This window comes from Pezoporus occidentalis, unplaced genomic scaffold (genome assembly GCF_034315485.1).
Source record: "Pezoporus occidentalis ecotype Australia unplaced genomic scaffold, CSIRO_AGI_Poc_V1 ctg207, whole genome shotgun sequence".
NCBI classification, from domain to species: Eukaryota; Metazoa; Chordata; class Aves; order Psittaciformes; family Psittacidae; genus Pezoporus; species Pezoporus occidentalis.
In genome coordinates, this window is record NW_026913932.1 from 452,477 (window position 1) to 476,752 (window position 24,276).

General features: G+C 44.3%; 1 protein-coding gene across 2 annotated transcripts; it reads left to right on the forward strand.

Annotated features, from left to right (window-relative positions):
- Window positions 1-908: 908 nt before the first annotated feature.
- Window positions 909-23,934, forward strand: TMEM272 (transmembrane protein 272). 2 transcript variants are annotated; one of them, XM_062618935.1, is made up of 5 exons: window positions 909-1,286; window positions 4,817-4,896; window positions 12,341-12,400; window positions 18,518-18,600; window positions 22,625-23,934. In XM_062618935.1, the coding sequence occupies exons 2-5, from the start codon at window positions 4,839-4,841 to the stop codon at window positions 22,985-22,987; spliced, it is 564 nt and encodes a 187-aa protein (XP_062474919.1). In that variant the 5' UTR covers window positions 909-1,286; window positions 4,817-4,838; the 3' UTR covers window positions 22,988-23,934. The 2 variants fall into 2 exon arrangements, with proteins under 2 accessions (XP_062474919.1, XP_062474920.1); XM_062618936.1 differs by lacking the exons at window positions 909-1,286; window positions 12,341-12,400; window positions 18,518-18,600 and having other exon boundaries at window positions 4,814-4,896.
- The last annotated feature ends 342 nt before the right edge of the window (window positions 23,935-24,276 follow it).

Consider the following 24,276-nt stretch of genomic DNA (forward strand, 5'->3'; position numbering starts at 1 on the left):
AGCACTGCAGGTGTGGTACAAGCTTCTCTGCTAACCCTGGTGCTACCTGTGCTCAGAATAGGAGCATCCAAGGGATGCAACAGCAGGGATGAGTTAGTATTTCACCTCTGTCACTCTGCTAGGCCATGGAAAACAGGCAGTCACATAACCATGTGGTCAGTGCTTTTTCCAGTGCAGATGACCATGCAGCAGGGAAAAGCATGGAGAGTACAAAAACCAGCATGTGCTTGTGTTTGTGCACACGCACATACATTTTGCTTACCCGGTGGCACACAGTTAGTCATCAAACACTATCATTTCTTTCCCTTGGCTGACCCCAGTGTGGATGCTCTTTCCTTAATGCAGGATCTTTAGCACTGGGAATGATACTGGCACTGAACTGTGCAAACCTGACAGCTGAAGGCAGAGTTGTTCCTCCTGAGCTGGAGCAGGCACTTTGTCAGCTCCCTGCCGATGACTAACACAGCAAATAACCTTTTCTTCCTGTGTGGGGCCTTTCCAAAAGGATTCAAAGCGTAAATCAGTCTTTATTAATGCTGTCACTCCTCCCACAGAGGAGCTCTCCCTCAAACCCACTTCACCCAGTTCAGAGCAAGGGCTTTCCAAAAATTGATGCCACACCTATAATTAGACCTGAGGTACCAAATTGTCACCTGCCGATGGGCTGGTGACCTAGCAAGTAACCACCTAAGAGATCTCTGCCAGGGTGACATAAGACATGTATGCTAGATAACAATTGATGTTACGTATGTGGCACTTTGCAAACAGCTCTATCAGCTGCACGGATAAGAACGGGAAACTGCGTGAAGAAAGAACCAAGTACTTTGCACTCAGCACTGATTTCTGAATAAATGAATTATTTTCGTTTCCAAAATAAAAGACTCTCTAAAAGAAATTTCTATTTTCCTTCCTGTGGTACAGTCACAAATGCGTAGGGTCCTTTGCTTCCCCCTGCTGACACCCGGCAGCGGCACAGGGTGGGCTGTGGCTCCAGCCAGCCGTGGGAGTGGGGAAACTAATGAGGATGGGCTTTGTTGGCAAGAGCTCCTTCATCCCACAGCTCCCCCGGTGCTGCTGCCGAGAGGTGTGTGAGCGGGCGGACAGGAGCAATAAAAGCAGCTGAGTCCCCCCTGCACCTCATCACCTGCGTGCCAAGCACATCTCTGGGGTCCCACTGGAGAGGACGTGCCCAGACGGCTCTCTCTGAAGGCTGGATTTTGTGGCTCCTCTGCCTAGTCTCCCAGACACACACAGGTGAATGGATTTGGCACCCCTGGCACTCTCAGGTAAGAGGGATTTGCTGGGAAGCAAATGTGCTGGGATAAAAACCAGAGTGGGGTTTTGTGGTCTGTTAGGAAACCATCTCTGGAAGAGGACTTTGAATATTTTAGAAAGATAAAAAGAAACCATTCCTTCTAGCAGTCTTTCGAGAAGGCACCTTGCTCCAGAGGGGCTTGCTGGCCCATGTGTACCTACTATCTCCCAGCACAACCCACTGGCAGTCAGGAGCCATTGAGTGGTAACCAGGGTCTTAGGAAGCCCCAGCAACTCTCCCTGCTGTGTTCACCAATGCAGAATGCGGCACCTGAAGCTGGGAGAGGGCAGAGCTCAGTTTGAGAAGACTGAACACTGTAGGACAAGTGTGGAGGTGACTCTTGTTTGGGCTGACATATGGTGGGACTAGTGTGAAGCTGCCTTTTCAGGTTTGCTGTGGGTCAGGGATATGACAGTTGGTTACTGCTCCTCTTCTTTTGATTTTTGTTACCTTAACATTTAGAGTGAGAATAATGTTCACAGAGTGAGAAAAACAGTTCACAGCTAAAACTGGCTGAAATAACAAAGGAACCAGGATGGAGGCTCTGTGTTAGAACTTAGCACTGCCGCTTGTTCTGAGTCACAACAGAGGCAGCAGTGTGGGGGACAGCATGAGTGCCAGGCGGGGAGCAGCCAGCGCTCTGGGGCAGACCTGGGCACCGGCCACCAGTGGAGAGGGCATTGAGTGGGGAAGTGCTGGACAGGCTGGGGGAGGTGCAGGGGTACTGTGGCTCTGCTGTGGCTGATCACGATCTGCCACCCCAAAAAGTGGCTGTGCAGAGAGGTCCAGCCCCCTGCAAGGGGCTCAGAAACTTGTGCCCCCTGCTAACCCCTGTAGCACAGGAGGGGGTCCCTTCACCTCAGGCAAATAACCCCAGAGGACTAATGGGGGAGGTACAGAAGCTGGCTTTGGTCTTTTTTTTTCCTAGTTGTGGCTGAGTTTTCCATTTTGCCTGTGACTTTCCCAACTCACCAGCAAGCCAGCAGCAGGCACTGGGCAGCAGGACATTCACCCTCCCTTTGCATGCCATCAGCCTTCATGCTACGCTGCTTGCAGTTTCCTGTGAGTTTCAGTGATTGTTTCACTATTTCAGCTGGGGAACAAAGCTGTTACCCAGCCACCTGGCTGTTGAATTGCACTTTAACACTCTCATCACACAGGAAAAGACTCATCTTTAACACCAACAGCAACTTCTGCAGAACCTCTGAAGGATGGGGGAAGGGGCAACACCAATTTATCCAGCAAACATAACTTCTCTGAGGGATTTTTCAGTCCTGTAGGAGCCAAAACCAATATCTGAGGAAGGACTGAAACCATCACCTGGTGGTTTTGTGTGATGTGTCCTTGTGTGAACATGCTTTGTGCAGCCATCAGTAATGTACTTTATTCATCTTACATGTTAAAACTCACAGTTCTGATTCACAGTCATTTCTGGGCTCCATCACTAGATGGTGACATGCTCCCAGATACAGAGTCGTCCCTCTGTTTGTCTTTTTCCTTTCATATAAAATAAGAGTAAATTTAGACTAAACGTATGTTTTACCCTCTGTTCACAGAAATGCAGCATCCCCAGCCACAAGCAACTCTGTTCAACACAATTTGGTAGTCAACCAATTTTTAATATGGCATTGGTTTTGTTAACAGTTTCTGTAAGAGTTACTGCTGCAATTCTAGTCATGAACATTTATGTAAAGAAATATTACTGCTCTCTGCATAATTTAGAATATATTTGTCAGCAGTCAATGGCACGCTCAAAGTGAATGCCTGTTTGTGCACTTTCTGAGAACAAATCTGCACCAAAAGTTTTAAAGTTTAAAATTAATGTGTTATTTGCTTGTGGAAGCTGTCACAATACCTCCCCCCTTCCTGTTTTCTTTGAGCATGTGACAGTGCTTGCCTTCTTCCTTAAAATATTTGTCAATACTTGCAGCCCAAAAGCACAGTATTTGCTCTTCTAAAGAAGGTTAGGTGACCAGGATGAGGAGTATGCACTCCCCAGTGGTCAGGCACACACATATAATCTCCTTTCCAGTCCATCGTTTAGTTTTGATTGAGATGTCCACTGGGATTTGCAAGGCTTATTAAGGCAGTAACACCCATCATATGAGGTTTGTGGCACAGTATGAAGATGAGGGCTGGAAAACGAGAGCTAGAATTCATGAGATGCCTGATGCTATGATGAGCACTAGAAACCTGGATATGTCTATATTGGTGCCTGACTGCCACATGCAAATATCTCAGCATGGGTTACTGACCTGGTGGGATGTCTGCAAAAGCTTCAGTCCCTGCTACTTGCTTGGCTGCTCATCACAAGGTAAAGGCAGACTTGCCTCTGCTGGGAAATAGAAACTGCAATGACAACGTGCGAGGAGCAAACCCAATCCATTCCCCCTAGCAGCAGAGGGTCCTGTGCTGCTGCAGCTCATAGGTCTCTGGGCTTGCAGGAGAAAGCAGACTCCCAGGAGACACTCAGCTCTGCTCAGCCATGTCTGGTAGGGCTTGGACAGGATTTGGAGGCGGGGGTGGCCACATACAGGCTGGGTGGGACAAGTCTATCCTTATCTTCAACACAGGCCCTGGGGGCCTGTGATCCCTAGTAGGCTCTGGGCCAGGTTGGGCTCCATATTGGATGACAAGAAATCCCACTGGGGTGGGCTTCATGTCAGCTTAGAACAGAATAAGGCTAAGCTTAAAATATTGCTCTTTCATCATCAGGAAATGTAGAGAGGATAATTTGAGGTACGTGCAGAAATGCAGCTTCCCCTGTCCCATCCTCCTCTGCACACACCTTCATCTATCACAGTTGCTGTTGATGGTAACCTGTGGTGACCCTGGCCAGAGGCTGAGGACTGGGGTGTGAGAGAGCTTTCCACTCTCCCATTGACACTGGATGCTACTGAACTGTCCGGCACTGTCTGACGCCTAGACCTTGGATGCCTAGCTGCTTGCTCACCCCCCACCCCACCTTGTAAAAGTTCTGCTTTTTGTGCTAGTCCAGCTGCTTTTTTATCAAAGGCATCTTGTTCTGGGCTCCCTGTGGCTTGCAGGTTTTCTTCTATATTCATTTTCAGCATCCTCCTTGATCTTAAACGTGTTTTCATCCTCTCTCCTCCCCTTTTCTGGAAATCATTTTTGCTCACTAAGTATTTTTTGCTGAGGTTTGTGTAACAAACATTATCTGCTACACAGGATTTTCTCATAACAGTCAAATACACTTTGTCCTGCCCCAACCTCAATTAAAATCAAGATAGAACCTTTTAAAGTTTTCAGAAAGCCAGCATGAATACTTTTTCCCCACCTTTCTTGTTACCCCAAAGCTTTAGCATCAGCAGTAGGCAAGTCCAAAGCTGCTGAAAGGCACAGCTGACAAAGATGGGTGCTGTCTAGATTGTGGATACTCTGAGATTTTGGAGGGCAGAAAAAGCCTGCCAAAGTTCCTGAGTGACTCTGGGTAAGTTAAAGACACTTTTCATAAGCATATTCATTTCTGTACCCCCACAGGCACCCAAAAAGGATCTTCACAATGACTGCTGGCCTGGAGAAAGCCTGCCACCGGTGCATATCAAAAATTGCCAGCAATGGTAAGGCACTTCTGGTAGTAACCTTCTGTGCTTAAGTATCCCTTTTGCCAAGCCGGGTATATGAAGGAGTTCAGACGGTAACAAGTCTAGCCTGAATCTTCTACTGAAGTTCCCTTTCCTTCCCTCCTTTCTGAGGCATTTCCTTCCTAGGCAATTTTGGGCACTGGTGGAGTGCACAATAGTAACTCTGTCCCTACAGCGCCTCCCTGCTGCAGTATTTAGATTATAGCAGACCAGCATAAAATTTCAAACAAATACAACCACCACCAAGTACCTAAATATGGGCTGCAGCAGACAACCTAAGCAATATGCTGTGTTCGTCTCCTGGTTCAACTGGTATCTTATGTGTAATCCAACAGAACTATCTGCAGGGAAAAACACCAGGTAAAGAGCACTGTGGTCAGCTTGGGAACAAAGTCCCCCACAACCAATTCCCACAAAGCAAAACTGCTGCCAGCCTGTGTGTCGACATAGGAACACAAGGCTGGCAATAGAGTATGGTCAGGAATAGCCCCCCCCCTTTCACCCAGAGACATTTGGAGCAGGGTCTTGTTCCCTTCATTTGCCCAGTCCCTGGCACACAGGCATGGGTAGCCCTCAGAGGTGGCCACATGTTCTGGGTAGGAAGTATCAGTTATCTGAATGCAGGTTTTTCACAGGACAGCCTAGGCTCATCCAGGTTTTAAAGCAACAGGTTCATCCTAACATAGTGGAGGATGCAGAGATATGTAACAAACCAACAGCTCCCGGACTGGGAGAAGAAGCTGGTTCTTGCTCTCTGAGAGGCAGCACAACAGAAAGCTGACCTAGGCTGGTGGCTGAGGCACAGGAGTCTTATGCTTCAGAGGTGGGGTTTTATAAGACCAAAGAAGTGTCATTGGCCTAAGGTTAAAATCCAAGGGTTTTAAAGCAGCTTACTCTCGCTGACTGCACCTCCTTTTAACTCCGAGTTGCAAGTGCATTTTGCTTTTGCTTGTAGGCAGTAGCAATTTCTAATTCCACTCAAATATGAGAAGAAGAAAACCCCCTGAGCACTCACTGGAACTGATACTTCACCCACACTAATTGCTGCATTTACCAGTGTAGGGCTGTTACCTTGGGGTCTTTTATAGTCCTGCTTTTGCCTTCAATTGAAAATCTCTCAAAGTTCAGAATGACCTTTTATTAATGGTTCAGCCCCTTAAACTCCTTGCTGCCTTACAACCCTTCAGAGAAAAACAAGCTGGCGGGGAAGAGACAGCCCTGGCCTGCATTCAAACCAGGCTCATCCTCAGGAAGCCAGCACAGGCAAGGAAAGAGAGGGTATTTTCTGCCCCACTTGTTCCTGCTCATCATTGCCCTAGGGGAAAGGAGGGATGGGGAGAGACAAACACTGAGGGGTGCAAAGCTTTCAGTGCTCTCTCTGCACTCCAAGAAGCCCTTGGGAGTAGGATTGGGTTGATGTGGGCTCCCTCACAAGCCACAGAAAGGGCGTGCAGCAGGGATCTGGGCATGTTGATGACTATCACAATGAAAAAAGGCAAAAGTGCTATTTTGTCTGATTTTTGTTCCTACCTGTTACAAGCAAAATGTCACCATTCCCTGCTGGTATTAAATTGCCACTGAGACTTTAATGATGACAGAGAAAATAAATGATCTTTCTGACACTGTTTTTTAAAGAAAGGGATTAGTTCTGATCTCATGTATGCTTTCTTACACGGAAGCACTCTCTCAGTTACCAACAAAGATGCCCATGAATAAGGCAACCCAGAAATACTGCTCCAGGAAAATCACTAGCTTTAGTTTTTCATTACATTTAAGTTCGGAATCAGCTCAGATTTAGCTATGGATCAGCTAAAGCACCCAAAATTGATTTTCTGTTCATCAGGATGCAAACCCTCCTGAAGCACGGTGACACTGGAGTTCACTTTTTCTCACCATCTTGTGTGTATTTTTCAAAGAGCGTTTCAGCACAGCCCCACATTTGTCCCTGTAGTCTTCTGATATTTAAATGACTCCAAAGAGTCAACCTACCTGTGCAGCATCTTTTGAATTCTTTCCATTCTTGGTATAGCAATTTAAGTTCAGAACATTAGGGCAGTCTTTAATTAACTGACCAAAAATAAAGATGTCTAATTGACTACCCTGGGTATTGCAAAGCAAACTATGTGGCTCTTTATAGAACACCTAAATCTTATTTTAAAAGTACATCTCCAAATTAACCACAAGGGGCTGAATCCAGAACCTAGATCTAGACCATGATTGCAGTTCAGTAGCTGGAGGCATGGCATAAAATCCAGACAACCCACTCTGCAACATTGCTTAACCCCAAATCACCTACATCTGCATCTCTGTCTACATCCTCCCTGTCTTGAAGGTTCCCAGATTACTGGCACCTCCTTACTCCACCATTTCTGATGAGAGAAGCATTGTTGGTGTCACTGATGGAACCTCCAGTTTTAGGTGGTGTGACGCTGCCATAGCTTATCTGGCTACCAAAGTATTTCACAGTAACACAACCCTGTCTAAGCAAACAGAGATGGCAGACAGCAAACCCCGAGCTTGGATTGTGTCTCAAGTAAGTTTTATCACACTTTCCTTGCTCCCTACAGTGGCTTTGCACTGGGACTAGAGACCTCCATGGGACTAGCTGTTCCTTACACTGAATCCTCCAGCTGCTGAGTATTCAGTTTGTTCAGAGATGAAACCACCCCACGTGGGGTTACTGCCATTTGTCCCAGGAGACTATTCTATCAATATGTCTCCTTGCTATGGCACTTAGACTCATGGACAAAGCAATCTTTGTTTCTGCCCAAGTTCATTTCATATCTCTGCTTTCTTAGCTCTGTGCACCACTTACAGGTCCTTTTTGAGTGTTCAAACCTTGTGGTTATTTTCTCTCATTTGGCCTTTGGCTAGCCAGGCTGAACAGATTTAATTGTTTTCCTTCAAAGTTAGTTCAATCAAGTCTTTTCTGCATATCCCACCTGATGTAGTGACATTTCCTGTCACCCAAAATCCCTGAAAGACATGCAGTATCCACAGCTACCAAACCCTTGGGCAGACTCCTCTCTGGTTTGTAAAACATATGGCCTTGCTGGAGCTGGATCCCCAGGGAGTTCCATTGAGATTCACTTTGCAACTGCAGCACCCACACATACCGCATCCTTTCTTTTCTTCAAGTCCCTATCAATACTGCAGGGGATGCCTGAAGATACTGTGGAGGAATAAGATGTGGATGAAAATATCTGCTACCTGCCTGCACTTCAGCCCATGCTGCTGCACAGCACACTTGTGTGACAAGTGCCATTGCTACTAAGCTATTAACTACCGTCTGCATCTGCCTTGGGGCATGATCATTCCTGGGGCTGGGCCAATTGACCCTAATTTTCTCACATCCACACTGCTGAGAGTCAGCCTCCTTCACAACAGCATTCCTATGGGGAGTCTGAAGGGGGTAATGTGAGTTTACACACAGAGTTTTGCTCCTCAGCTTGCTCATGCAGATAAATCCTGGGGTAACTGCAGATTTTTTTTGGAAGTGTGTAGCATCTCATTTAAAATATATAAAATATATATTAAAATATATATGTTTATCTCATATAAAATATATATATATATCATATAAATATATATATATATATATATATATTCCTTTTTTTGTCAGGAGCCTGACAAGCTATAGACCAAACAGCATTTGGGAGTGATGGTAATGTACACAACACTTCATTTATTACTGTGTTTATTATCAGAGAGCTTGTCACACACTCTACTGAGCAGGTTGCACTACAGCTGTATTAGCATACTACCCTAAGAAGAGTGGGTAGGTTGAGATCTGTACTCATAAATCACTCCTGAAAATCCCATGAGAGCTCTTCTTACCTGAAAAGACAGAAACTTTTCTCTATATTCAAAGTAAACAGGGACAGCCTGGGATGTTATGCAGCTTCCAAATGCTTTGAAAAATCATGGCAGCAAAAGAAAGTCTGAGGGCCCACAGGTGAATTAGTGCCACCTCCAGTACTGCCTCTGGATCTGTCCCACATGCCGGAGACAGCTAATCTGCTGTGTGCCCTGAGGCCAGGCACAGAACTGGGGACAGAAAACAAGGGAGTAGCAGGAGGAGGGGGGGAGAGCTGCACTGCACAAGAATGGTTATGGAAGTTGTAATGAGTCAGGTGCCAGGCAGAAGAGGAACCATAAGATAACATAGAAAAGAGACTATAATGGTGATTTGAAATTGATTTACTTCTTTGGGAAGACCCTGACAGGAGTAACTCAGCTAAAGAGCAGATTTGTAATAGCTAAACGTCTCTGCTGGGAAGGAGACAAAATCTGCACCCACTGCGCCCACAGATGTCAAGGAAAGTGCAAGATACAGAGCCACTTGCTCTCCTCTTCCTCTGTTGTGATCCCAGACATGAGCTCTTCCCTTCACCCATTTCCTGGCACGTTAGGACTCACTGACTAATGCCTCCCTGAGGAGGACTTCACCAGTGCCCCACCATGCATTGCCTTGGTGGTACAGAGCACGGGTCTTTCCTGTCTGATGCCCTGACACCAGCTTTGTGGAGCAGAATGTTCTCCTAAGTCATTCTTAGAGACACTTCCTTCACCCTGTTCTGTTTTTAGAGACTAACAGTCCCTTTTTGCTACTTTTTCTAGGAATAGATTCAGGGGCATCTCTGTGAGGCGATATCACCAAGTTAAAAATATCATGAGCCCCACATGTGAAGCTGCACAGACAGCAGGGTTCTATCTGCTGAGCTGTGCTGCCCTAAGGCCAACACCATTTTCTTAAGCAATTTGTCTGTGGGCCACAACGGGGCAGCAAAACCCAGACAAACCCAGGCAGAGAGTGGCTGCTTCCTGGCTGAGCAGCAGCTTTGTGAAAACCCCAAACGCTTCGGGGATAACGCTCTTCAGTGCTGCTAGCGGCACCGAGAGTGGCTGTGGGGCCCTGCCAGTTGTGTAGTCAATTGTTGAGAGTCTCACTTTGTTAAACATGGATCTGGAAGCCTTCCCAGACTACACATCTGCCCCTCCAATTCGAGACCTAAGAGGCTGTAGCTGAATGGGGAGATAATGAGTAAATACATTCCCAGCAACTGCTTTGGGAGAGGAACTAATGAACCATTATCTCTTTCTCTTGAGCTCCAAATGGTCCCTATCTCCCATTTCTCCCCTCTGAAATAAAGCTATAGGGTAGATGCTAGACACAGGCAAACACTGACACCTGTGTGCCAGATGTGCAGCCTCACACATACATGGGCCTCACCAAGCCTTTTACTGAGCTTACCCAGTAAGCTATCCATCTCTCCCCAGGGGTCAGACAGACCAAGCACTGCATGACTAAGAAACTACATGATGCCTCCTCCTGACAGGGTCCTGAGTACTTGCCTGTGCAGCAAGGGCAGGAGCAGAAGGTGGCTATTAAACCACAGACAGAGGTGCGACACTGCTGAGAGCTGCACCGTGATGAGAGAGCTTCTGGCAACAGCAGGCAGTTGATGCAACTCCTGCAGACCTGAACTGCAGTCATCTGGGTACCAGACAAATGAGTTGCCCAGGCTGAGGGCATTATGTGCAGGTGATGTTCATGGGTGTGTTGGTAGCCCAAGTCAGCTACAACAGCATTGCTTCTGAATATGAAAATAATAGTCTAGATAATGTCAAAGCAAGAAGACTTAGCATGAGATGTGATGTGATGAAAAGGGAGGCTCTAGGCTGAGTTGTTTGAAAGAGCTTAGTCAAGTGTAGGACACTATTCAAGCAGAAGAAGAATTCCTGTACTGTACTGCCTGTAAGAGATAGGAGAGCCTGAGAAAAAACTGTGAGAGAGACAGAGACAGGCCGATGGGGATAGGAGGAGGGTGGCACAAAGGAACAGAAATGCTTTTTTAACTCAAAATATCTTCAGTCTCTACCAATTCATAGCGATAACAAGCACGTTAGTTCTGAGAAAGAAGGATGTCTCCCAAATCCTCAAGTGCAGGATCCTCGTTCTGTGCAGACAGAGAAAGCAGCATGTGGGGGATGGGGTATTCCCATGAAAAGTGTCTGCGAGTCAGAAAGCCTGGTGGATCTGCCCTGAATTTTGATGCTGCTCCTCTGTCCCCCGTCTCAGTTTCTCCTTCTATAAAATGGAGGCAATGATGTTTCCCTTTTTCTCTAAGGCACTCTGAGGGTGATGCTTTGGCACTGCTGCAGTTTCCCAGAGTGGTACTGTACACAAGGTGCTGGCAGTGTCCCCGCTCCTGCGCAGCGAGGAGGATGCCATTTGCCTTGCAGAGGTTGCAGTTCTTTGGCACAAGGAACTGTGTGACACAGTTTGCCTGAGGAAGAGCTTGTCCCAAACCAACCCCAAATGCTTGCTCAAAGATTTTTTTTCATAATCCTCTGAGGAGATATCACACTCCTTTTCTTATCCATGCCCTTCTTGGCCCCTCTGCAATCTATGCCCACCTCTGCTTACTGCCCTTTTGCCACCTTAGGCATCTACTTGCAGATTAAGCCATTTGCAGAAGCGCTCTGCAGGGATGCTTGGCTGCAGAATGTCCTTATTATGTTTTACTCTCATTTTGCAGGGCAGCGTTTCACTTTAATATTGCCGAGTGTTTATGATTAGGCACAGAGGTGACAGCTCTTGTAAGACAGGCTGCTCACTCTTCTTGATGGTATTGTTTCTGTCTTTCTGCAAAGGTAAGCATTCATCCTCTGCAGCATCAGGCTGTGCTGGGAAAGTATCAGAGCTCAGATACATCAGCAGTCCTCTGGGGAGTAACTAAGCGCCTCAGATCCACTCATCTGCTAGAACAGTCTATGTGCACCCCTAAGAGCATCCTTCCATGCAGCTTAAGCTGATCTATCACAATGACAAGTCCCACTCCTTGCAGTGGAGCTGCTGCCTCTGTTTTCATGAGCTGAGCTGGCTCAGGGAGTTAAAGCAGCCAGAAACTGTTCACATCTGCAATAAAGACAGTTTATTTAGCTATCAGTGAAAACTAAGTGAAATGACATTAAAGCTCCTATTTGCTTAGTAAACAGATACGGCTCATTAGTTGCCATGGATTAGCTGATGCAAAGTTACTTGTTACTGCACAGTCACCTGGCAGTGCCTCTGAAGCTGAGGGTGGCTAAGGTAGTAGTGATGGCTGAGACTTTGCCCTTGCTAGGAGCAGCAGCAACGAAAGCAGTTTGTGCCCCTCTTTGCTTTTCCACTGATACAAGGACTAATAATGTATGAGTTAAAAAATAGAAGCTTGAGGTCTGGGAGAGTGACAAGCCACTTGCTGGTCCCATCATATCAAACGCTGCACCACAAACGATATTCCCACCCCACCAAGTGCACTGCATTTCTTGCTACACAACCTCATGAACAGCATCTACAAAGCACTGGGTGGAATTGCTGGTCTCTGAAATTCAACCAGTCCCAATAACACTGTCTTTCTTTTCTCATCCACAGCATGCTTTATATTTGGGCTCCTTGCTTTCCTTGTCTTACCACTGTCCATGACTTTTATAGGTAAGTTGCCTACTAAAGCAATTTAAAAACAGGAACTTCCGAGGACTGTGTGGCAGGTTAATACATCCAGAGGGAGAAGGGAGTCGGGAAACTTAGCTGAACTTGTGTGTTGACACTTCAGATTCAGACAGAATCTCAGCCCACAATGAATGTGCTTGAATTCTGACCCTATTTGTCTTAAATACCCCCCCCCCCCCAGAGTGTCTTACCTCAGTACAGGGATCTGTCTGTGGGAGGAAGCTCAGAATCTGCCACATCAGAATATTTCATTAATCAGGATCCCTCTGTATTAACTGCACTGCAAAACCTTAGAAGTGTAGGGCTGGAAGGGAAGAAGAGATGATCTAGGCTGCTATTTCTCCAGCTTTTTGTAAGCGATACTGGTTTTCAGCTGCTCTGTCTCTGTCTAACCCCCCAAAGGCTGGATTTGTGAGTAGCATCTCAAGATCAAATATTTAAGAAAGGAAAAGAAAATCCTTTGAACGGCAGAATTTTATACATTTTTAAACTGCACAAGGCTCTTCTTTTCTTAAGCATCACCTTTTCCTTGCCATTAGCATAGATTTTATTTATTTATTTATTCATTTATTTATTAACTGAGCAATTTCTTACACTTCATCGCTCCCTTTGGTCCTTTCACGTCCTCCACAGGGTTGTAACCCTCTTGAGGAACATAGGTAGAGACACCAGCCCGCTTCTGCTTTCAGATACGGTCACATGCTCACAGCATCCCTGACAGATGTCTGACTTGCCCTTGCTAAAGGAAATTCCACAGCTTCCCCAAAAGCCTATTTCAGCATTTTATTGCTCTCACAGACAAAATATTTTTCCCCATATCCAACCTAAATCTTCCCTATGGCAAATTAAACAGATTACAGCCTGTCTTACCTATGTGGTCACAAAGACAGATTGGTCACCGTCCTTGGGAAGAGAACCTTTGAACTGTTTGAAGGCTGCTATTATAACCCCACTTCATCTTCTCTTTTTTTTCCAGAGATCTCAAAACCTGCTTTTTTCATCCTGACCTCACGGGTCACTGTTTCTGTAGCCTCTTTTTTTGCATTTTTGCCTCCCTCCTTTGGCCTCTGGCCAGTGTAACTATCTTTTCCTCCCATCAAAAAAAAAAAGATGGAACACAGGACTGCAGCTGAGGAGTGCAGAATATTCAACTCCTCTGTCTAACATGCAGGATTCCTGTAAACATACCTCAAAAAGAAACATGCTCTCTCTGCACTAACTCATTGGCTCCAATTTAGTTTATGGTGCATTGTAAGCCCAGACAGGTTTTGTTAGTGCTGCTTTTTATCAGACACTTCTTGTTTTTTATTTACACTGAAGTGTTCTCTCCTATATTCAGTGTTCAGCTTTTTCAGCTGTCATCTCATGGATTTTTGATGTCTTTTTCCAATGTAAACAAAGCACTTCAATTTTTAAGTCTTGTCCTCAGGAGTGCTTACTGTCATTCCAAATGGGTGTCCTTGAGAAGCTGTTCACCTTCTGCCTTGTTCATGAAAGATGGTACAAAGGAACTCTACATGCAGATGCTATGGGCAAGATGCATCCTACCTGGATTTGGACTGTAACCAAGCTCAGTGCCATGTGTTGCCCTTGCATTTGACTGTGAAAGTCCCATTCCCTCTTCTAGGTGTCTGCATTGAGATGACCTTTAGGGGAGTCAGGGCACCTAGCCTGTTAGCAGGTATAGTTGGCCAAACTCACAAAAAAAGTGTTCAGCTAAAGTGTTCAGTGCTGCACCCTTTATCTGGGGCCTTCCGAGTATCAGTGAGAGACTGTGGAAGGATTCTGATTAGGATGTCCTAATTAGGAATTAGGGAGTTCTAATGAGGGATTAAAGAGCTATTAGAAAGTAAGGAAATGGACTGAACTGTTCCATCTCAACACTTAGGTTCTTGTGGTTATTCATGACTTAAAATTGCTATTTATCCCTTAAGAGGACTTTAGCTTTAGCTTTTCCCTAGGCTGAATATGCCTGAGCAGTGGAAGAGAGGTGGGAAGGTATAACTCAAAGTGTGGTACAGCTTGCATGCATATTGACAGGCAACCCTCTGGAAATGAATGCAGGGTTGGAATCTGTTCATTTATAATTTCCTTGGAATATTTCATAATACCTTTAAGATCAGTGAGAAGTAGAAAGCGTACGGTAAGATATTAGCCTGGAGCTCTGGGTATCTCCTGCATCAGATACAGAGCCCCTTTTTTCAAAGTTTACTGAAATTAAGAGATAATGTCACTGTAATATACTGTTGTCAGAGGATATTCACTTCCTGCAGCTACAGATCTGCAGAGGCATTTCTAGGAAAATTAAATGTCAAGCAAAATGCAGATATTTATTATCCAAGCAAAAGCCTCTGATTTTCTGATAACATTCTGTTACCATGATCTCAGAGAATAACTTATTGATGTGCCTCCAGTCATTTTGGCTCTTGCTTTCTGCAGAGAAAAACTGAGAAGTATTTTCAAAAGTTAACAAATAAATTATACTAATATTTGTTAAAACTCAGAGATGAATAACTGGTACCCCAGTAATAATTAACATTAACACGCTAACCCTGTACACTTTTAAATCTAGTAGTACCGCAAATCACAGTAGAAATCAAGATACAAGAAAAGGACTCAGCAGATTTTCAAAGTTCCAAACCTGTGACATTGTTCAAGCCACAGATTGTTTAGCAGCTTTCTAACTGTCACTGGTAGAGATAATCCCCTTTTTTCACTAAACACTCTAAAAACAGAGATATGGAAGGACCTCATAGACATCTTCTGACAATTTGCTTTAGTTTCTGGGACAGTGAAGGATTGCTCCCAAAATCTCATTCTTGTACATTGTCTAGACTTCCTTCATACACAGTGTTCCCCAAGGGTAGTTAAATCACACATGAAAGCTAATGACATAATTTTCTCAATAGGCAATCAAAATTTTCCCCTGCTCAAATTTACCCCAGTACTATTCCTCATGGTTACATCTACACCAAATAATTCCTCAGCTCTCAAGTGCTCCCAATAGTTGTCTGATGTCTATTCTCAGACTCGCTACGTTTATGTGAGGGCCACTCTTGCCCTTTAGCAGCTGTTAACATAATCTTTCATTGCATTTCAGCCTTTCACCGTTTCTGTAAGTTTTCTCTTATTTGCTCATGTGCTTTCTGATAAAATGGTGCCCAAACACAATTATTTTGAGAAAAGTCCTCTGCAGCACCTAGCTCCTAGTGTGAAGCCCATAGTCCAGGGCTTGACCAAGGTCTGCTAAGTGATGGCAGCTGCAGTCATCCACTAGGAACAACTGAAAATGGCCTGGCATGTTTTGTCCTCTGCCTCCTATTAAAAGAGAAGGAGGGGAGTGGGCACCAGACATCACATTAGCCTTGCTATACAGCAGCTCTCCTTTACTACGGGATAGTGATACCTTTACTCAGTCATTTTCAGCTTCCTGAGAAGAGCAAAGCAGCTAGAATGAGGCCAATGCTGTATTGCCTTTCATTCATCCTGACCCTTCACTTCATGGATAATCATGAGTCACAAGGATACTTGGTTAGTAGTGATCTGTTGTCACAGCACTGCCCAAAATGGTGTCCTTAGAGACGCTCATACACTGAGCACTCACAACTGCTCTTTCCACTAGGGTATACTTCGTGTCCTGGATCTCACTGAAGTGTTGTTCTATGATAACAAAGAGGTAAAATGTGCAAGTACCTCTGCTCCCTCAAGCCTCCCATCTCTTTTTCTCCTTTGGACACATGCAAGCTCTTGGACATCCTTGATGTGTCTGAGCTCGCAAAGATTTCTGGTTTGTTCATTTGGATTTATATGCTGGTCTATGTCATGTCCAGGTTCAATTGCTCTTCACTCCAAACCACAGATTTCTCTGGCTTGCAGGGAGCATTGCACTAGAAACAGAGCTTTGATCTCTCACAGTCCATACATCCCATCCTTAACAGTCCAAGGAAAACATATTTGGTACTCATAGGAAGGAAAAGCTAGCACCAATGCCCTCCTACTAGTTCTGGTGTTCCCAAATAAATCAGGCACATGCTCTGTGTGAACTGATTGGCACATGATGTGCCTAGATTTCACTCTAACAAATATCAGTGCCCATCTGTCAACAGTAGGTCCTATTCACCCATAGTTTTCTATTTTTTAAGTTACTACTGTATTACCCTGTTTCCCCTCCCCTTTTGTTACCATGTCTGTCTGCAATACTCCCCCCAAATCTACAGATTGCCACTGCTTATCATTCAAATCATTCCCAAGACCGATTGCTGTCATGTTACATCTATGAAAGAACTTCATAATAGATTTGTCTGAAAACAGAATCATAGCTGCATGAAAAAAAGAGAAAAAAAACAAAACCAACCAAGCCAAACTGGCACATTCATTTTCATGTTTTGTTTTGCGTTTTTTTTCCCCTCAAACCCAAATCTCAGTAACACGCTGGAAATAGTAATTGCTGAGGTTCCTAAACTTAAATGTATTCCCTGAGATCCCTGGCCAGCTGCTTTTGTGGCAGGCTATTACAAGGCCAAGGACTCTTGAAATCCTGGCAGCAGCTTTCTGAACATGATATAATTCATGATGATTTCCCTGCTGCCCACCCCTGTAAAGCTGGGAGCCTGAGCAGGTCTCACTGTTACATAGCGGCAAAAGGGATAAAAAATTACAGCCTTGCAACAGTGGACAAAAGGGGACAGAGTCCAAATCCATCTATGTCCAGCCCTTTTCAATTATGAGTCGGCTGGTAATAGACACTTAGGGTAGAAGAGTGCACTGGACTCCACAGCCCTTACACAAAGCAAATCATCCTGTACCCTATGACTAATGTAAGAACTACTCAAGTAACCACAGTCCACAACACCTGTTAATGCATACAGCATAATTGCTATAAAAAAAAGTGCAGGAGAGGTTTTGGACATCAGCAATGTTCTGGACCAGCAAAAGCCCAGATTATTTAGAGAGAAGTGAAAATTTCTCTTTGAAAAGGACATATACAAGAAGAAAACAGAAAATCCTTTCTGTTCTCTGCAACTGATCAGTTGAAGCCCTGAAAGACAAGATCAATCACCATAAAATTATAATGTAATGAACAGTTTAAAATTGACTAAAAATGCCACTGGCTAAGAAATTTGGGCAGAGGATTTATCCCAGCTAACTTTAGATATCTACAGCTGGCTCTCTAGATTCCTGTATAGCAATGGAGAGAAAGAGACACTTTCAGAGCCCAACTCATCTGACCTATTTCGAATGCCTATCTTAGGATGAGATGAATTGAATTTTACAAGTGTCTATTTCTCCCTATTGACTATAGAGTCTAGAAAACTAGTTCAGATATGCATGCCTGCATTGCAGACATCTATATTTGGACAGATGAGTCTCACTGCCACAGACCTGTATCACAAGCTTCAGCGTCTACTGCCAACAACATCCTTATACTGCCACACTCTTCCTTCCCTAAAACTTACCCAGCTTTCTAGCAGTAGGTTTGGGGGTTGCCAGGATCCCCAGCTCCATAACAACCAACGCTGTTAGCCTCCAGCAACCCAAACATCTTGGAAACTTGAGCTTCTGTGGTTTCCTACCAGCTGCCTGGGAAGCTAAAATGGTTCCAGGCGCTCCCACAGGCACTGGCTCCCAAGCTTTAAGACATCTGAGTTGCGAACATGTCACACTCATGGGAGCTAATGAGGAGGAAAGGCCTGGGAAAAGCTTACCAGAATTCCTTCTTTTCACAAACAGTTTTGATTTTCAATTACTTTTCTACTGATGATGAAAATTTCCGGTCTGGCTCAGTCAGTCATTCGTTAAACAAAGATGCAGTGGCTTAAGATAATCACCTGTGTGCACAGATCTAATCAGTAATGCCAGAACAACCTTTCTTGTTATTACCTTTGATCTCTCTCTTCCTTTTCCTGCCTTTTGCTTGTTCCTGCCCCTCACTCCTGTAGTGGGAGATGCAAACCTCCTTTAATTCATTCCCCATTTCGACAGACACCAGATTAAGTCTTGGGTTTAAGCACTTGACTTACAGCATTTTTAGTTTTCACTGTACAGCTTGTTGCACTATTTAAATACTTGAGATAACAAACATTAATTTTTGCTATTCAGGAATGAAGTTTTTGGAAGATTGCCCAGTTCAGCCACTAATTCCATTATATCTGTTGGTGGGTGGCGTGATTGGCAGCTTAAAGGTAATGTGCCTTCTATGTGTGAAAAATACTTTGTGTGACTAGACTTTGACTTGCTAGTTAAGAGATAATGATGGCTCCAGACAGCTATGTGCATGCAGTATTGAAGAGAGCTTTCAGGACTGAACTATGCTTGTTCCAGCACCTAAAACACCCATCAGTGAAGTGAGATGCTAATGAGTTCAGCACTTCGCACTGTCCTACACACTGTGGTGTGACTTTCTCCTATACCACAGCTTCTACCATTGCTGCAATCCCTACTGAGGGAAATGACTACATAACATGGATGCCTGTGGTAAATGTGGTCCTATTTTCACAAGAGGTCCTCCAAGCCTGCCAGACCTTTCTCCTTCATTCTCAGACACAGGATGGACAAGAAGTGAAGCTACTCTCCTAGCTTTAGGAATACTATAAAACTACAGGTGTTGGTGTACAGCCCTTCAAGAGCTCAACTTATTCTCAGTCTGACCTTGCCAGAAAGAATGACTGAAAAACAACAGAGGCAGCACCATTGCTTCTTTTCAGAGTAAACAAATATCTGCATCACAGCAGGGCTTATTAATCTAAGCACAGTATATTCTAACCACAGGATCTTCTAATCACAACTACCTGTCTTCTAGTGGACTATACTCACTTCTTTATTGAACCTGAGCCTGGCTGCTTGATGAGTAGGTATACCCCAATGTCTATGTTACACTTTGGTCATTATAAAGATGATTTTGCATTGACTCTAGGGTAAAGGATTACCCCGCTCTGACAGTTCCTTTGCAAATGGCGTTACCTGGCTGTCTGTGTGCATGAAGAGACTTGTCACAACAGATTACAGAGCTACTTTAAGGCTTCTAAGCAGGAGTAAGCAAAACTATTTTTTGCTGGCCCGAAGATGTTCTTGCCAAAGGAAAAGGGGTGGGAGGGAAGGAAAAGCTTTGGAACTGCACCGCTGGGGCATGAAGGGCTAAGAACAGCAAGTGCTACTGCGGGAGGGAACATCTGCACTGGTGGTGTTGCCTGGCCTCCATAGCTAATGGGGGCAGCAGCAACCCAGCACTCACCTATGTTCCCAGGAGGCCAGCGCCAACAGCCCAGACAGGGTAGACCTGATGGGTTGGTCATGTCCTAATGTTTCAGTATAGGCAGCCTGGCCCTTTAAAGGGAACCTGCCAGTCTCCCACTTGACAGCACTGCATATTGCAGCTAGTAGACACTCTAAACACGAGCTAGCTACAGTCCCCTGCGATAATATTTCTAGACCCTTTTCTTTGCCAGGATCAAAACAGGGGAAAGAATATTCCTCTGCAGGTCTCAGCCTCCCCTGCACTCTTTCACAGTGGTAACCAAGATGCAGTGCATCACTGGGATACAAATCATCGCTCCTGAGGACCTTTGGTCAGTAAATAAGTAAATGGATTAAAAAAAAGAAAGTGCTTAATCATGTTCCAAGGAATATGTTGTGCTATGATTTCTACTGGCAAATGCTTAGTTATTTGATCACACCAGTGGCCTATCTGTATACTCAAAGGTTCATTTAATAATAGTTTAGAGAAGATTAGAGCAGAATTGAGAGAAAAATTTCATGCTAATTAATTGAAGCCTTCATCAAAAATGTTGACTGTTTCTCAGCTACTCCTGGTTTAAAGTCAGTTTTCCTTACCCTAAATAAGATGGTAAGTGGATCAGTTAATATTTATGCTGACATCAAGTAATGGCTTGAATTTGGCTTCAGTTGACAGCAGGACTGACCATTTTGCAGTCTGACAATACATTTCGTAAGAATTTGATTGATCTACTCTTGTATCATCTTCTAGTTCTTTATCCGTAGCCAAATTCCACCTTTTTCAACTCTGCCTCTGTTAAATTCATCAGACTGCACCGACTCCACTGAGCAGTACATTTGATTGATGTCTGAGAGTTAAAAGGTCAGAGAATGGGTGTAGGATGAAGTCTGAATGAATGCTGTCCTGTGATGGATATTGTTTAATGGCAAGTCACTCTGGCCCAGATCGAGTTTTTTACCACCTCCCGTCTTTTACAAGGCAATGGTGACCTACAGATATTCACCAAGGCCACTGATCCATTCCACAGCATCCAGAGATGCCTGCTGAATTCATGTCATGCTGCTCCATAAATGTATGTTCAACAGTTATTAACAATGTGAGCAACTGCCAGCATTTGCTTCAATCACAACTTGGTAAGGCAATAATCTGTAAGAATGAAATACACTCTCCATAAACTGGTTAGATGCAGTTGGGATCCATAAATCCACCTGGGAGGTTTCTCTGACTTCCCCAAAGGTGATGCTCATCTGCCATTTAACCCCATTCCCATCGCTGACCTTGGTGAAGCTTGACGACAGGCATCTGCCTATGTGCGGAGCTAACCTCAAATCTAAGGACCTCCACAAAGCGGCAGGTCGAGCCACAAGTCCCTGTGCAGAAATCTCAGACCCACTGGCCAGGCAGGTTTTCCCCTCCCGTGTGTCATGAGCCTGCCTAAAATAAATGACCAGCTGAGAAGAAGATGCTCTCCTGGCTTGAACAAGCCTACCTGTTTGAGTGCTCAGCTGGATGCCAGACATTCAGTGGAAACACCTTTTTTTTTTTTTTTTGCCTGAGTTGGTGCTGGGACTTTAATCTCTGTTTCTCATAAACTGGTGCCAACATCTGGGCCAGAAAAAAAGAAGCTGGTTTTGTGAAAAAATATTGAATCATTTATACATAATTGAACAGTTTTACAGGGAGGAGCAAGAGAATCCTCTTCCTGGATTCTCTGGATTTTGAGCATTGCCTCAAAAAAATGGGGCACATGGACTAAAACCTGAACCCAGCAGAATATATACCCAAACGGGTTTTCCTTGGTCAGCATTCTCACCATTGTTCACTGGCTAATGAAGAAGGTGTAAAATGGTGCTCTTCTTTCTTATTTCAAGCATAAAATTGAGCACAGAATATAACTCTGGGAAAGACAACATGGCTGAGAACCCCTATTTAGAGAGTATGTCCCTCCCCTCAGCCATTTATAAATCCACATCTTTTATTTTTCTCTCTGAATTTCATTCCTGGCTGGCCGAGGCAACTTCCTGCTCAGCTGCTTTCTTAAAGTCCCTTTCCCAAAGACACAGCTCGCTGCAGGGAGTCTTGTACAGGTACCTAAGAAGGGGAGCTGCAATTACAATAGCTAGTGCCTTGAGGACTGGGCCAAGTGTTTCAAATGTAGCAAGGTAACACAGGTTTCACAATGTTTGTCCCAAATCCTCATTTAGCCCTGTATATACCTCTCCTATAAATATACCAAAATTAAGAAAATCATTTAGGGGACAAATTTTAAAGCTTCTCTGCACTGCAGTCAACCTACTGACATACTTCGTGTTCCGAGACTAAAACAGAAATCTTCTAAGCATTGCTGATGAGTCCTGCTGCATTTCCCTATAGACCAGACCTTCCTATCCCCACAGTATCATGATATTCCACCTGTTTCTCTGCTGGTTTTGACTGAAGACAGGAATGGAACAATCTGGGAAAATGATGCTTAATTGAAGAAAACTTGACAGAATCATTCAAAGTATTGGAAGCAAATTATTTGGGGTTTAGGTCAAAGTCTAGACTGTTCATAATTTTATTTAAGCTGATTAACCTATATAGCCATGAAAAATAATGAGGAGAGACAAATCCACCCACTACAATGCAGGAAAGACTCAAGTCATTTAGCAGTTACTCTAATCTGTTCTTAAGAGTCTCCAGTGTGGGAGCTGCTGCCATCTCCCTACACAATCTGTTCTCACGCCTTTCCATCCTTACCACTGGCAGGTTTTTTTCCAATGTCTGGCCTAAATCTCACTGGTGAATAAACTGTAGAGGAAAAATACATTCTTTTCCAGCAGGATCTGCCTCATTTGTGGCTCCTCAGCTTTCTCCTACATGATTTTCCCACATCCAATTTTAATTTGGCCCAAAGGCTGGCAGTGACCAGAATGCGTTGAGACTTTCCACAGCCAATTGACTTACTCCCTTTTCTCTTCCAATGTCTCCAGGTGACCCTCCTGCTGTACGACTCAACCAGGATGAGGCAGCTGCTTTCCAAGTCCGTTGTGATTGATGACGATGATGATGACGAATATCCCTGGAGGCAGAATGCTCACAAGTACTACACCCATCTAACCCTCAGCCTTTTCCTCTTTCTTTGGTTCATTCTTGGGAACTACTGGGTTTTTTCTGTGTACCTGCCAAACTTCATCCCACCTTTCCATCAGCCTCAGGATTACTGTGACAAAACTCTGTACATTTTTGCTGTTGGTGTTCTCATCATTAGCCATACTGTTCTCTTTCTCCTTATCTTTTGTAGCTGCTGCATATATTGTTTTTCCAGGCAAAGACACTTTTCTGAGGAAGACTAAATGCCGCACAAGTAAAGCCCCAGATGTTCAGGAAAGAGTGTATAACAAAGAATAGGCAATAATTCACCCTTGTGTACATCTTTGTTGTACTATATATATGCACAATAGCAGACAACTGCAAGAGGAAATTGTAAAATACTATGCCATCTGGGAAAAGCTATGCTGGAATTCAGCATAGTCAATGTAAAATTGCTGCTGTGAATGGCAGGGTACACTCCTGCTGACTTCTACATCCCTTGGATAGACTTGGATAGTCTATCTGGAGCAAGCTCTTGCAGATGGTGAACTCTAAAACCAGGTCCCCTAATGTTGTTTCAGCATAGTACATCTTTGCCTATAAAAGCAGCCATGTTGTCCTTTTCACATGGATCTGAACTTCTCTGTAGCCTTGCTGTGGTATGTTACTGTCCCTGTATTACAAATGAGGGAGCAGAAACAAAGAGATAAAGGGCTGTATTCAGACCACCTTGCATGGTGCATGGACTTTGACAGCAACTTAGATGCTCACTACAGAGCTACTGTTAGACCAGCCAGGAAGTAGCTATGAGAGAAATATGAGCATGTATAAAAGGCAGCCTGCATATGGCCCCCAGGTATCTTCTGAACTTGGATTTGAAAGCATTTATATCTACCTTTGGTGCTAAAACAGATAGTCTGAATATACCTATATATATCCAAAACATCTAAACTGAGCCAAGGCCACAATACAAATCGTTGGCAGAACAATATACGCTCAGCATTCTCCAATCTGGGGAGACTGTTCTTCTCCATTTCTTGTATAGCAGTAATTTGTCAGTACCACACCAGTGCAAAGGTGGTTGTCAAACCATTGTGACCACATCCACAGAAAAACTGATGATGTTATGTAGGTGTTTTAAATATAAAAGATAATAAAAAATACATGGGCAGGGATGTAAGAATTTCAAGTGGATGTGTTCACTAAAGCAGTGCTCCAGTGATGTGGGTGTACATTTGATTTGTTCACCTTGGTGCTCTCCATATGGAAATTAATACTTAAGAGACAGATGTAATACAAACAGCTTTTAAGTCAACAGCAGTATCAGTTTTAAAAGCACCAGCATGCAGAGAGACAACTGTTCTGTGGCATGTAATGGAGCAAGCCTGTAACTGGTCCTGGAAGATTGCTTCTTCATGTATTGAGGAGTGCTGTGTAAAAGTGCTCTTTCTGCTTTTGCTTTTATGCGCTTTTGTTACTATGGTCAGAGCAGAGAGGGTCCCCTCTATACAAGCACAAGGGTGGCGCCAGCACAGCAAGAGAATGAGTGTTT